The sequence below is a fragment of the Grus americana genome, chromosome 8 (genome assembly GCF_028858705.1).
Source record: "Grus americana isolate bGruAme1 chromosome 8, bGruAme1.mat, whole genome shotgun sequence".
Lineage (NCBI taxonomy): Eukaryota > Metazoa > Chordata > Aves > Gruiformes > Gruidae > Grus > Grus americana.
Genome location: NC_072859.1, coordinates 25,309,187 through 25,322,256, shown reverse-complemented (window position 1 = coordinate 25,322,256; position 13,070 = coordinate 25,309,187). Strand labels below are relative to the sequence as shown.

The 13,070-nt window shown below is 39.7% G+C and overlaps 1 protein-coding gene across 1 annotated transcript in view; it reads left to right on the top strand.

The window, feature by feature from the left end:
• TESK2 (testis associated actin remodelling kinase 2) overlaps positions 1-13,070 on the top strand; it is an 83,769-nt gene that overhangs the window by 58,341 nt on the left and 12,358 nt on the right. The window contains exons 6-7 of the mRNA XM_054833302.1: positions 9,554-9,636; positions 11,652-11,727. Of these exons, the coding sequence (XP_054689277.1) occupies positions 9,554-9,636; positions 11,652-11,727 (159 nt within the window). The remainder of the gene's footprint in view (positions 1-9,553; positions 9,637-11,651; positions 11,728-13,070) is intronic.

Sequence of the window (13,070 nt, the reverse complement as noted above, 5' to 3'; positions counted from 1 at the left end):
GTCACCTTGGAGTGTGCAGATAAGAGGTGCATAAAAATAACTGAAAAGATAACTCGGTGTTCCCCCGATATTTTATTTTTTTTTTAAATTCAAGATGTATTTTAGTACATTTAAGAGTGGGGAGGTAGAGTTACTGCAAGGAACCAAAGTAACTAAGGAGAACTCTGTGCCTGCAGCATTAATCATAAACATGTACTGTGATGGCTAGTCATATGAAAATCCATTTCCTGAGACCTCTGTGAATGCCTTTGTTCAAAGCTTTACATAATTGTATGTCATTCTCCAGAGCTGCCCTACTAATGCTTCAATGTTATCTATTGTTGAATGTCAATTGTTTAGAAAATGCGCCCGCTGGGAGGAGTGCATGATTTCACCACAATAGCAAACTCATCAGTGGCCACAGGAAGTAGTAAGGGTTATTTAAAAAAACCCAACCAAACGACAACAAACGCCAAACCAAACCCTAAGAATTTACTAGCAGTTATGCTATATTTGGATGGTTCTTAGCACTAAAGGTATAATATCTCTGTGGATCACATTGGAAGCTGTCAGGATAAAAGTTTGTCATCAGCTATATTCTGTATTTTCCAGTTTCTTGGGTTTGTTGGGTTGGGGGTTTTTTTTTAGTTTTTTTTTAACTTAATTTTTTAAATTTTTTGAGGTGATGTGTGTACTTGCCTGTTCGGGAAGGGAAGTAGATGAAACACCTGGCCTTAAATGCCTGGGTACTTGTGAATTTTATTAGTGTATTATTGTATTGATGAAATATAGTTTAAAATTAAATCTGCTGGGCAAGTTACTTTCCTTTTGGGCAAATGTTTGCCCTGCTGTCTGGCTAGGTTTTAAACAAGTCACTTTGTTCCAAAGCAAAAAAATTATGATGATAACCATAACAAAACTCGAAATTTTCAACTCTGAGTGTGGCTTTTGGCTTCTGTTTGAGGAGATGCCTTGTATTTTATTGGGTTTGTACTGGTGGTGGGATGAGTTGTCTTCATTCTTAGTAATGTGTGAGCAAGCTGAAGGAAGATGTGATGGGCTTTTTCCTTGGCAGAGAACTTGTGATCCGGACTGGAGAAGGGTAGATTCAGTGCTGTTCTATATTGTCCTTCTTTCTTCAGTAAACTTCAGTTATCGATGTGATGGCTTTATTAATCAATTGAAGGCAAAGGATTTAGACATCTGCAAAGGTCAGAACAGAAACGCAGTTTGCTGGGAAGGGAGGGAAGTATTTTTCTAGAAAACTTTCTGGCCTTGACTGAACTAGGAATAGAATGAAACTGAGACTTTCTGTGCAGGAATGTCTCCTTGCTTTACCTATTACACAACAGCCCACTGCAAATTATGCCTCTAATATGAATTTTACTATAAAACTTATTTAGACCCATACTGCTGCCCTTCTTTTTCTGTGTCTGGCAAACCTCTAATTCCTGCAACTTCCTGGAGCAGGTGGCATGAATACATAAAGTTTATTCTGTCGCTTATGGCAGCAGAGCTGTCTTGCTCCAACAGCAACATTATATGTGTCTATGTACTAGATGCATAAAAACTTAAAGAAGGAAAAGTTCCTGTCCCCTGCAAATCTAAGACTGAAAAATAAGTGGTTTTGATGATTAGTATACAGCAGGGTGATCTCTCTTCCTAATTGTATCGTGTGGAGAGTAGCAGAACAGCATTGATACTGCTGAAAGCCAGAGGGAAGAACAGTAGAGAAGAGTAGATGTAGGTCATTATAGTCAATGTGGCAGCCCAAAGGGGATGTCAGCCCTGACATGCCACTGGTGCCCTTCCCCCTGCCCTTCTGTCAAAGACAGAGGCAGTGCTTGTTAGAAGAGAGTGTGCTGTCCAGACAGCCAGTGCCTACCCATGCTGCGAGCATCTCAGTCCTTGGGCTCTGGGCTCAGGCTGCTGTAGCTGATCAGGCTGATCTGCCCTGATCAACAGCAACAGCCGAATGGGAATCTGTCAGAAGGTAAGAGTAGCCAGACTGGCTGTTTCCAGCCTGCAGATAGTAGCTGTGTGGGCAGGGTGACTTGTACGTTTTGTAAGCCAATAAACGTGGTGTCCTCACTTCTGACTTCTTGTAAAGAGATTTACACAGAGATTAAGCCATAGATTGGTTGTGACTACCAGCCTCATTGGCTTGTTCCCTGTCTGCTATCTGTATCACTGCAAGCCCTGTGAATCGGTTTTTATTTGGGGCTTGCTATAATGTGCACAAGGAGGATTTGCATCCTGGAATCATGAGGGTTTTCTTTTGGCTTTCAGTGATTCTCAAGGAGGTCTGGTATATGAATTTTAACTCTGATAGTCCTAGAAGATGCAGTCATTAAAACAGAAATCATAATGTGAAGCATTGGAAGTGTTTCAGTAGGAGCTAGTGGATTGTGATAAAGTTTTTCTTAATCTGACTTGGGTTTGCAACATTCTTTCTGTTGTTACCTACAATTAAAATAACAGTTTGGGAAGGCACAGGGAAAAAGCGTCCACCCTGCAGAAAGAATATAGCAAAATCCTTTTGTACCTCACTCCTCAAAACAAAGATCTTACTACTACACAGAGAGTTCCTTCAATACCTTGTTTATGCTGTATTTGCATTGCATTCAAACCCTGCTCTGGAAGCACTGTTCATTTCCTTGGCAGCTTACATCAGTGACTACCCTAATATCAGTGAATTTATTCCTACAGTATCTCTGAGATGAGGGAGATGAATAAACTCAGCCTTATCAGAACAGATTAAAAGCAAGAATATTGGTGAATATTTGGTTTGTGTTTTAAGACTTTGTTTGGAGTATTTGGCATTTTACACGTTTAAGTTAAAGGCAATATGCTCACTGACCTCAGGGGCAGTTAGAAGCATTACAGCACTTATAAAATTGTCGGGTTTGACCCCTGGACGCAGAGAGAGCAAAGATTAGCATGAATCTCTGAAAGATTTTGTTAAATTAGCTTCCTTGTCACAGAATCTTCCTGTGATGCTGAGGAGGGCCAGAATCCAGATCCTGGGGCAATGTTACCATAGATTTAATCACAAGACAGAAGACCTTCATTTCCAGCCCAGCCTGCCTTTTTCATCTCCTCCCAGCCTTTCTCTCACTCTACTGTTTCTGTGGCAAGAGTGGACAGAGTCCTGAAAATAGTGGTCCAAGTGTTTTATGTACAGCCCCAATTCACTGTTAGGGTGAATCCATTGCATGCACTAAAAATGGTGGGTGCCAGGTGGAAAACTGTCTGCGTGATCATGTAGTTAAAGACTTTACCTTAATGTGCATAAGGGGAAGAATGAATGTTCTCACAGGAAGTTTTCCATCCCATGCTTTGTGCAATATTAATTTTTTGATGTAGTGTATGTTGTATGCAACTTTCTACCAATTTAAAACGGAAAAAAAGGAAAAAACCCAATGGCATTATACACGTCATTTGTGGTGTTAAAGCTTGAGATTCATGGCAGAGGTGTCTGCTGCCTTAGTTAATACAGTATAGAATCATAGAATGGTTTGGGTTGGAAGGGACCTCAAAGATCATCTAATTCCAACCCCCCTGCCATGGGCAGGGACACCCTCCACTAGCCCAGGTTGCCCAAAGCCCCATCCAACCTGGCCTTGAACGCTTCCAGGGATGGGATATCCACAGCTTCTTTGGGCAACCTGTGCCAGTGTCTCACCAATCTCACAGTAAAAAATTTCTTTCTAACGTCTAATCTAAATCAACCCTCTTTTAGCTTAAACCCATTACCCCTTGTCCTGTCACTACACTCCCTGATAAACAGTCCCTCACCATCTTTCCTGTAGGCTCTCTTTAGGTACTGACAGGTCGCAATGAGGTCTCCCCAGAGACTTCTCTTCTCCAGGCTGAACAATCCCAACTCTCTCAGCCTGTCCTCATAGGAGGACATGTAACTAATACATGAATACGTGAATACTAATACATTATTTTTAATCAGTATTTATTGCTACTGTTAACTAGTATTACCATTACACATTGCCTGGTTTTGCTATGGAGCAGGAATAGACAGAACAATGAGAGACTCCTTGGCATATAGGAGTCTGCGTGTTTTTCCAAGACTGATCACATCTACTCTGTGACTATCCAAACCTTTCTGCTAGCGTACAATACCAGCCTCTCATCAGGCTTTTCCTTCTTGTTTAAAAGCTTTTTCTCTTCGCTCCCAGTTCCTGCCCCCTGCCCCCCCCCCCCCCCTTATTGTTCAATCTTCTTGTCTGGCTGACTACAGTTACCCTCTTTCTATTGCTCCTGCTTGATGCTATCCAAGCTATCTTTCTGCATTCTGGTCTTTAGTATGTTTAGCCATTTCTAGCTCTCCCCCTGTTCTGCTGTTCCAGGTTAGCTTTGTTCCCCCCCGCCCCCCTGTTCGCTATTCCTGCAGTTCTTATGTCCTTCTCATAGTCCTTGATTTCCCCATCCTCTCCCCATCTCAAGAACCTAGCTCAGGACCCTGGCCTTGGTCCCTGCCAGCCCCTAGCTTGGACTCCTGCTCTGTCTTGTCACCTTATTCACTCTTTCAAATTCCCCACACAGCAGATGTCCTGTCTCAGTCTACTTTTTGCAGAGGTGGCAAAAGGTCTTGTCATGTTTCAAGTTGAGAACATGCCAAATCTGGGTATGATACAGTAGGATAATATTTTTGAGGATTTTTTATTTTCATTATTTCAAAATTTGCTTGCAACACATGTTCGAAGTTTGGTCTCCCAAGCAGCTGAGCTGTCTTAGCTGAACCCCTCCCCAGAAACCCACTACCAAAGCTCTTGATTAAAAACAAACAGGCAAACCCCAAACAAATGCCTTTTAGTTTTGCAGAATTATGTACAATTGCAAGCAGTGTCTTATAATCAGTAGTAGGTTGTGAGCAGTTTTAGGGAACATCATGAGCTCTCTTAATGATAAAATCTATGAAGAAATTCTAATCTCTGGGCCTATATATACACATATATATGTGTGTACATTCCAGCCAACATGTGCTTTCACTTCACAGTAAATGTGTAATGGCTCACCCTTCTTTCAGTGAGAGAGGAGTAGTCTGAGTTACTCCAGGACAGAATTATGCATGTAAGCAATTACTGTGGATTATCTGATGTAACATAAATTCACTGCCTTTGGGCTTGAAAGTGACATACCCTGACTTCCTACCTTGTATGCTGTTTGCTTGTTTAACATAAAATAAAACAAAATAAAACCGAAGCAATGAACAGAATCTTTGTCTGATGAGTCTCATACTTGCTGCTGCCGTTGTAAGGTTCCCTTTGTACTAGAATAAGCTCTTGCCTCGATATTTTGCACTGCAGGGGAGGGCTTGCACTGAAAAAATTAGCTGTTACAGATGATTATTTCTAAGGATAGTCACAATACTAAACTTTTACTGGTACTTTGGGACCCAAATGGAGCCTGTCCCTTAAACATTTAGTTTCAAAAGTGTATCTAGTACCGTAAACTTCCTGTTGTGTGTTTAATTGTCAATGGTGTTTCTCCTAGGGGATAGCACTTTAAAAACAGCTGATACATTTCAATTGGCCTTTAAGTATTTTAATTCAGTAACAGTTACTAGAGGGTTGCAAATGACACTGCAGTAGCGTTCCTGTGTTTTCTGGAGTGCAATAAAATCTCGGAGAAGTTCAGCTTGTATGTCATATTGTAAAATAAAACGATGGGGTTTCTTCATTTAAGCAACTTATTTTTAACTCTGAAACTCTTGAGTCTATTTTCATTTTTGTTTATGTAAAAGAGAGAGTAGAATATTGCATTTGTCTTAGTAGGATTATGCTGTGCAAAGCAGATGTTAAGCTCCTGTACCACACAAAGGGGTCTTTATGTTCTTTCACATCTGTCTCTGCATAAACAGCTCTGTTAACTCTTTAGGGCTCATGTACAGAGCTCCTTGCTTCTATTAAGAGACTGCCTCAGGAAGGACTGATGGGGTCCCCATTTTGGGGGAGAAAAAATCTTGAGAACCCAACTGAAGACAAATACTGCCCTCTTTGACCATGTGAGCTGCCAAAGAAAGAACATCCCTGACTGTAGAGGTCTAAAAAGAAAGCTTGGGATGCTCATCATGTTTTACTGCCTTGCAGCTTATACAAATAGTGCAATAGTAAGTGGAAAGCATTTTCTTAAAGCCTGTGTTGTAAAGCTGCTTGGCATTTCATCTCGTAGGCAGTTCTCGAGAGGCTCTTTGCACTGGAGAGGGGTTTGGACTCGTGTGTGTGTGTGCCAAAATCCATTCATGAATCTTCTTCATACCAAGTTGATACACATTTTTCTTTTTTGTAGAAATTGAGAAGTATCACTTTGCAGTAGAAACAGTGCAGTATGCTCCGTTGTACTTTTCCTGCTAAGATACCACCTCTAGCTTAAAATTAAAAGCTTTCTTCAACCTTTTAGTCTATAATGAAGCTTTGTGCCTTTTTTGATCCTGATTTATCTTGGGAGTAGAATGTGAGTGCTTGGAAATGTCTTTCATTGAATGCATGTGAACTACCAGTTACTGTGGGCTATGTTAAGTCACCTTTTTATGAATTGCATCTTAAATCTGGTAACTAAACTATCTGTGCTGTGGATTTGGTGCAGTGTCGTGTAATGGATTTACTAGGTTGGGAAGGGTGGACAAGGAGTATGGCGGTGCTGAAGGTGGCTTTGAACACCTTGAGAATCTCAGCACAGAATGAAGCATCGCTGTCTGCAAAACTTTGTCCTGAATGAGCGATACAGGCTTGGAAGGTAACATCTGACCACGCTAGTATCCATAGAAGGGTTTTACTACTGATTTTGGTAGGAACAGGCTTCCATCCTTTCTGGGTTCCAGGAAATTGGTGCGTAGCTACACAAAAATTTGCCCCAGTTGAATTAAATCAGTTTAGTTTCACTACAGTGAACATTTGTAGTGACACTGGCATTTTTTTGTCTGGTGCACGTCACCTGCCCACGGCTGATTTTAAGTGTGAATAAAAAAGTCACTCTTGTACTGGAATATGTATCCTAGTGAATTTAAATTCACGCTTGGCACTTCTTCATGTGCAGACAAAAGATAAGCTTCCACTAATGAGAGAGAATAGTTTAACGTCCTTCTTTGTCACTTAACGTTGCGTAGCCCACCACAGCAAAACAACTGATCAGTAGAAACGTAGCCCTAGGCTTTCTCCCGTTGCCTTGTCATGGTGTACTGGCCTCTCCTGCAGGACCTCTGGACCCCACAGCAGTGGGATGTCTGCTCTGTTTGGTTTCTTGTAAGGCCTGCACTGAAAGGGAACCCAGCTTTGCTGCAGGCAGCTCCTGCTCACCCAGGAAGGAACTCAGAGCTGTCAGGTAGCATTACTTGGCAGCTAGATTGGATGCACTACTGGTTTAATATATGATTTATCTAGGAATAATCCACTTGTATAATAGTTCAGTGCTGTACCTGAGACTGCCTGGGGCTTGGTGGGGAGTAAGATTGTTCATCTGCAGTTGATGATGTGTTGCTGTCTAATGGGATGTGATTGTGTACTCGTACGAAGCTGAAGGAAAATTTGCTGTCAGGATGATGTTGCATTTAAGCTTCCTTTTGGTATCAAAGCAGCCCTGAAAATTACTGCAGATCTTAAGGTCGGTAGAAATGTTTCTACAGATTTTTAGATATGTTGAAAATAGTTCTAAGTTTGAATATAAATGTTCCCCTGAAATTTTGGAGACCAGGAGTTGTTGGAGAATAACCCTAATCTTCAAAACCCAGAAGGCAGAATGAACTATTGCAGTCTTGCTACTCAAAATGAACAAAATATAGATAGTCAAAGGTGATGCAAGAAGGAAATCTAGATTTTAAAACTAATTCTTTTATGAGAGGTTTGGGTTTTTAAAAAATGTCAAATTACAAATCATCTTTAATTGCTGATGGCTTTAATATGGCAGAAAAGAACCCTGATATTTTGCTGCATAAACTCATATCAGCATTCTTGTACACTGCAAAATCTCTAGTGTCCTCATAGACTTGTTTCCATGTGATACACAATAAAATTCCACTTGTCTGAATCATTTGAGTAAGATTTTTCAGAAAAGTTTTTTATCCTTCTCAGTTTTAAGTCCACTTACAGTGACCAAATGTTTAAACAGAGGCAAGCTGAATGAATGTGCTCTTTGATAAAAGATAACAAAGCCCGTAACTGAGAAGCTTTGCTGCTCTTTGGGCAAGCATGGTTGATCTAACTTGGTACATGTTTATGAATCCCCAAACTAACTGTACTTATACTTGAGTCATGCTAAACAAATAAAACTTTGCATCTCAGGAGCCCGGCATGCGTTTCAAGAGACTGGCATGCATTTTCTTTACATCATCGCAGGAGCGGCTTGCTTAACTTCTTAATTGGCAGGAAGAAAACTCACTTCACGGCCTGGGCCACAATCATCTCTGAATAATGTAAACAGTGATGACCTGAACTTGATCTTTTAGACAAGGGACTCACTTTTCTTGGTAGTTGCATTATACAGACAAGCTAATGCTCTGGGGTCAGTGAGGGGCTTTTTTACATCCAAGCACAATAAAGCTAGAAAGTGTTTCCTGCTGTTTAGCTAATTAATGCGGGGTACCACTCTGTAGGAGTCGGCGGCGGTTTTGTTGCCTGTCACTGCTATTGTACTGCCTGCAGAAGGATACAGAGCAAGGCATGTGGTCAGGGAATGAATTCTCTGTCTTGCTCCACCCTATTACAGGACAGAAAAAACCTTGGGGAAGTCGCCTATTGATTCATTCGGTGAGAAGGGAAAAGATGTGGTAGTGGAATGGTCAAAGCATGTTTCTCAGAGTTGTAAATAAATAACAAAAATAAATCGATAATACCCTGCATATGATGTGATGCTGCGAGACAACAATTATCTCTGTGTGTCCTTAAATTGCCTTCCCTGCTGACACTGGAGGGCATATCTGAAAGGAAAAGATTGACAGCTTTTCCCTACTAGACTTTCCCCTTGAATCATGTTTTATGATGTACTTGTAGAATAAATAATTTTATTTGAGACTTTAAAAGCACATGGAACTTTGTCACATCTTGTATTTTCTGATGAAAATTTACTGCAAAGCAGTGAGTTCCTTTTCAGTAATTAATGTAGCAAAATATAGAAAGGCATTTAGAGTTTGCTCTGATCTTGCATTCTGCTCAGGTACAGGCAAATTGTAAAGAGAAAATATAAGGTGTCATAGCAAACAGCATGTATTGCATACTTGAGCAGTAAGGGAACTAAATCATCTTAATTCTTGCTAGAACCTAGCTGGGTACATGCTGGCTGTGGCTGCCTGCTTTCTCAGCAAGTTTTTAAGTGGATTATTAACTAAGTGTAAGTCTGTTTGCAGCATCTGAAGTTTGACAGACATGTGATTGTGCAGGGGGGAGGGTAGGGGAAAAGGGTGGTTGCTTTCAGACAAAAGCTTTTCATAGATGAATGTCTTCCAAACAATATCTTGTAATCTTGTTCCAGATTAAAAATAAATAAAACAAATGGTATATGAGTTTCATGCCCTGACAATAACTCTTCTGTTTGTTTTTTTTGTTTGTTTGTTTTTTTTTTCCAGAACTGCTTAATAAAACATGATGAGAATGGATACTCAGCAATAGTGGGAGACTTTGGTTTAGCAGAGAAAATTCCTGATCACAGGTACGTGACCTAATCAAAATACAGCAAGAGTTGCAGTGCAATTGCAGGTCAGAAGCTCTGAGCTGGATCCCTGAGGCCATTATTGCATTCTGATACAAAATGTACAAAAAATATCCCCAGTCTTCAGTCTAGAACTGCAGGCTGGATGGCCAAAAGGTTCTAGCCTTAATTACTGTCCATTTTAATAGACTTAGTGGTGATATTTATTCTTCAAAAATGTTCCATCGAGGATTTACTCAAGCTGTGAAGATTTACTCAAGCTTTGCAGTAGATCTTCTAAGCAGGTACTTGGGAATTTTGGTTTAAAAAAACCCCAAAAACGAAACAAAAAAACCCCTAACAAAACACAATAAAGCAAGCACAAAAATACTGTCCAGCATTCTGGATTGGGATGATTTTATAATAAATGTCCTCTGTTGATTCCAAACAACTTTAATCAGCTTCTTTCCATTTTCATAAACAATATTCAGTGGCATTCCTGTATTATTCTCTTTAACCTCTGGGTTAATTAGGATCCAGGTTTATAACAAAGAGATGTTAAAATTACTGTCTAACAGTGGCTCACCATTTTGCTCTCCCTAGGGTGAAATTACAGTCTTAACTCATTTGAGGAATGCACAGGTGACTGTCACAAGCTATTGTCACAATTCGAAATAGTCCTTTTGTCATCCCTCCGTTAGGGAGATCAATGACAAGGATTTCATTGTTCTCTCTGTATATTGACTCGTGTATTTCAGAGTATTCTGACTGTGAAATGTGCTGTCAGATTTTCTCCAGTGTATGCTTCTGCGTAAAATAAATAACAGCCTTCTAGCTCTTTTGACAACAAAGAAAACAATAAAAGTTGATCTCAGCTATGCACTGTTTTTAAACTGCAGATATACTAAAACTGTATCTTGGGAGGTCTGAAGGCCGGCATTAACGTTGATGAAATGTTGAATTAAAAGCTTAACAAAGTGAATATTTTAATTTCCAAACTACTGATAAGTACAGCCAATGTGTATTTGTACACTCCTGTGGAATCTCTGCCCTTTAAGGTGCTGAAAGCTTCAGCTGTATTCACAGGAACCCATCACAAAAATCAGGAAGGCACCACAGGTACCTTAAGGTGTTCTGAATACCCAGTTTTGAGATGCCCTGAAAACTGTAGGTAAAAGTAAGGTAACTTGATACGAAAACAAACAACATAATAAAATTGTTACATTAGCCACCATTTTGGTTTGATCTAGTCTTACCTCCATTTTCAAATGCAGTTTTGTTGTTTCCACTTTGCTGCTAGCAAGCCATGCTATTTGAGGCCTTCAGAGGCCTTTTTTTTTTTTTTTTTTTTTAATAGATATTCCTTCAAGGTCAGCTGCGTGACAAGCTGGAGGCCTTTCTTATGGCCCCAGTATTCAGCCAAAATTGCAAATTTTTCATATTGGCTCTATTCTGATTACTTCTAATTTTTCCCTGTTAAAGGATTCATCTGATCAATCTTGACTTAAAAAAACAAACAAAAACCAACAAAACAGTTTGCAAGCAGGCTATGCTGAATGCTTTCAGAACTGCTTATTGGTATATGTGTAGGGATGGATACCTGCATGTCTTGCTGCGTGAATGGAGAACTTGACATCTAGCCCAAAACTGATGTCCACAAGCCTTTTTATGTATAGATGAAAGAGCGCTGTCTGCCAAGAGTTTGGAAACCAAAACTATTGAACACCTGTGACCTTTTTTTATAAGTGGCCAGGCACTTAGAAACTGGAAATAAAATACATGTATTTGATTGAAGCTTTCTTTTTCTTTCACCTTCTCCTCTGGCTATTGAATGTTCCAGTGACTCCAGTAGGCAACCAGTGTACAATACAGTATGTTATGGAACTCGCTTGTATCGACTTCCCTCTGGTAAAAGTTTCTGCAGATACTTGGAGTTATGGAAAGTTAGTACCAATGCCTGAGCATTTAATTAATGGTTCTTTCTCTCCCCACACCCCCCTCCCCTCTTTCCTCCCGTCTATCCCATATCTATGTAGTGAGAAGTTACCAGTGGTGGGTTCACCCTTCTGGATGGCACCAGAAGTTCTCAGAGATGAACCTTACAATGAAAAGGTAGGTACATGATGTAAATGGACTTTAGTTGTCAGATGTTTCTCTTCAATAGCTGTGTACAAAGTGTAGAATTTTCATAATATTAAAATTATGTTATTTTCATTTCTGATGTTTCTGTACTTAGTAGGTCATTCAGACTAAGGGAGAGTGTGAGTTGAATAGCTAATATTTTTATTCATGGTGTGGATTCTTATATGGAAATAGAATTACCTTTAGCATAAGTCACTGTTATGCTATTTCCATTCTGAAACCCCCCACATGCAGAAATATGGTATTGGCTGGTTGACCTAACACAATTTAACTAAGTCTTATGAGAAATGTAGTGAGGTTACTGTCCTGACCATATGTTAGTGAAATCTGGATGGGAGTAAAAGGTCTGTATGTAAACTTGTACAATTTAAAAATAAAAATTCAACATTTCTCAAGGTAAAACCTTTATCCTTTACCTGGATAAAAATGTTCTCCAAAGGTATTTTTAAGTCTTCTTATTTGTGGCATTGGGAAATGTTTCTTTCCGAGGAGGATCAGATCACATTGGAATTTTAGAAATAGTATTTTCAATCAAGGTCTTCTTTACACAGGATTTTCTCTCCCACGTGTAACAAAGTCTAATTCAGCCCTGCAAGTGCAGCTTTTCTGTGATAAAGCCCACATCCTGTACCTTTTTATAGCTAGTAGTCAATAATCTATTTAATTTGTGGTACTTTTAACTTGCAGGAAGGCAGTAGCTACCTCAGTAATGAATGTAGTAATTATCATTTCAAAGATTTTTTTTTTTTAAGAGTTCCAATTGACCTAAATTAATACTAAAGTACCCAAATCTATTGTGCCACATTCTTCACTAACCCTAGGGCATGGAGGACTAAAGAGGAAGTAGGTCTCATACTTCATCAGCATGAAAGGAGATGTATAAGCCTGCCTGATATCTAAGGGCTGAGAGATGCTGGCTTCTGCTCTGTAGACTTGTATTCCATGTTTTCCTAAATTTTATTACATGATAAATCCAGGTGGGTGGAAATCAGAGGAACTGTGCAGCTCCAGGGGTAGTCAGATAAGTGATTACTAAGTGTCATGGAAATTGATGCTGGTATGCAGTGTTACTAGGTGTCTCAAACTTTGGGAAAGACACTGTTTTCTCCAGAGGTACTGAACTGTGAGAAGAGAAAAATGTAATTTTTCTTAAAAACAGCATTAATGTTCTGGATAAGCTGTGATCACGTGTATTCTAAAACCATCTTTCTAAGCACAGTGATATATAGGCATGTCATGTTTTGGCTATGTTTCTAATTACTCCCATCTGAAAGACATCAAACGCAATTTACCATTCTTTATGCAAGGAAGGA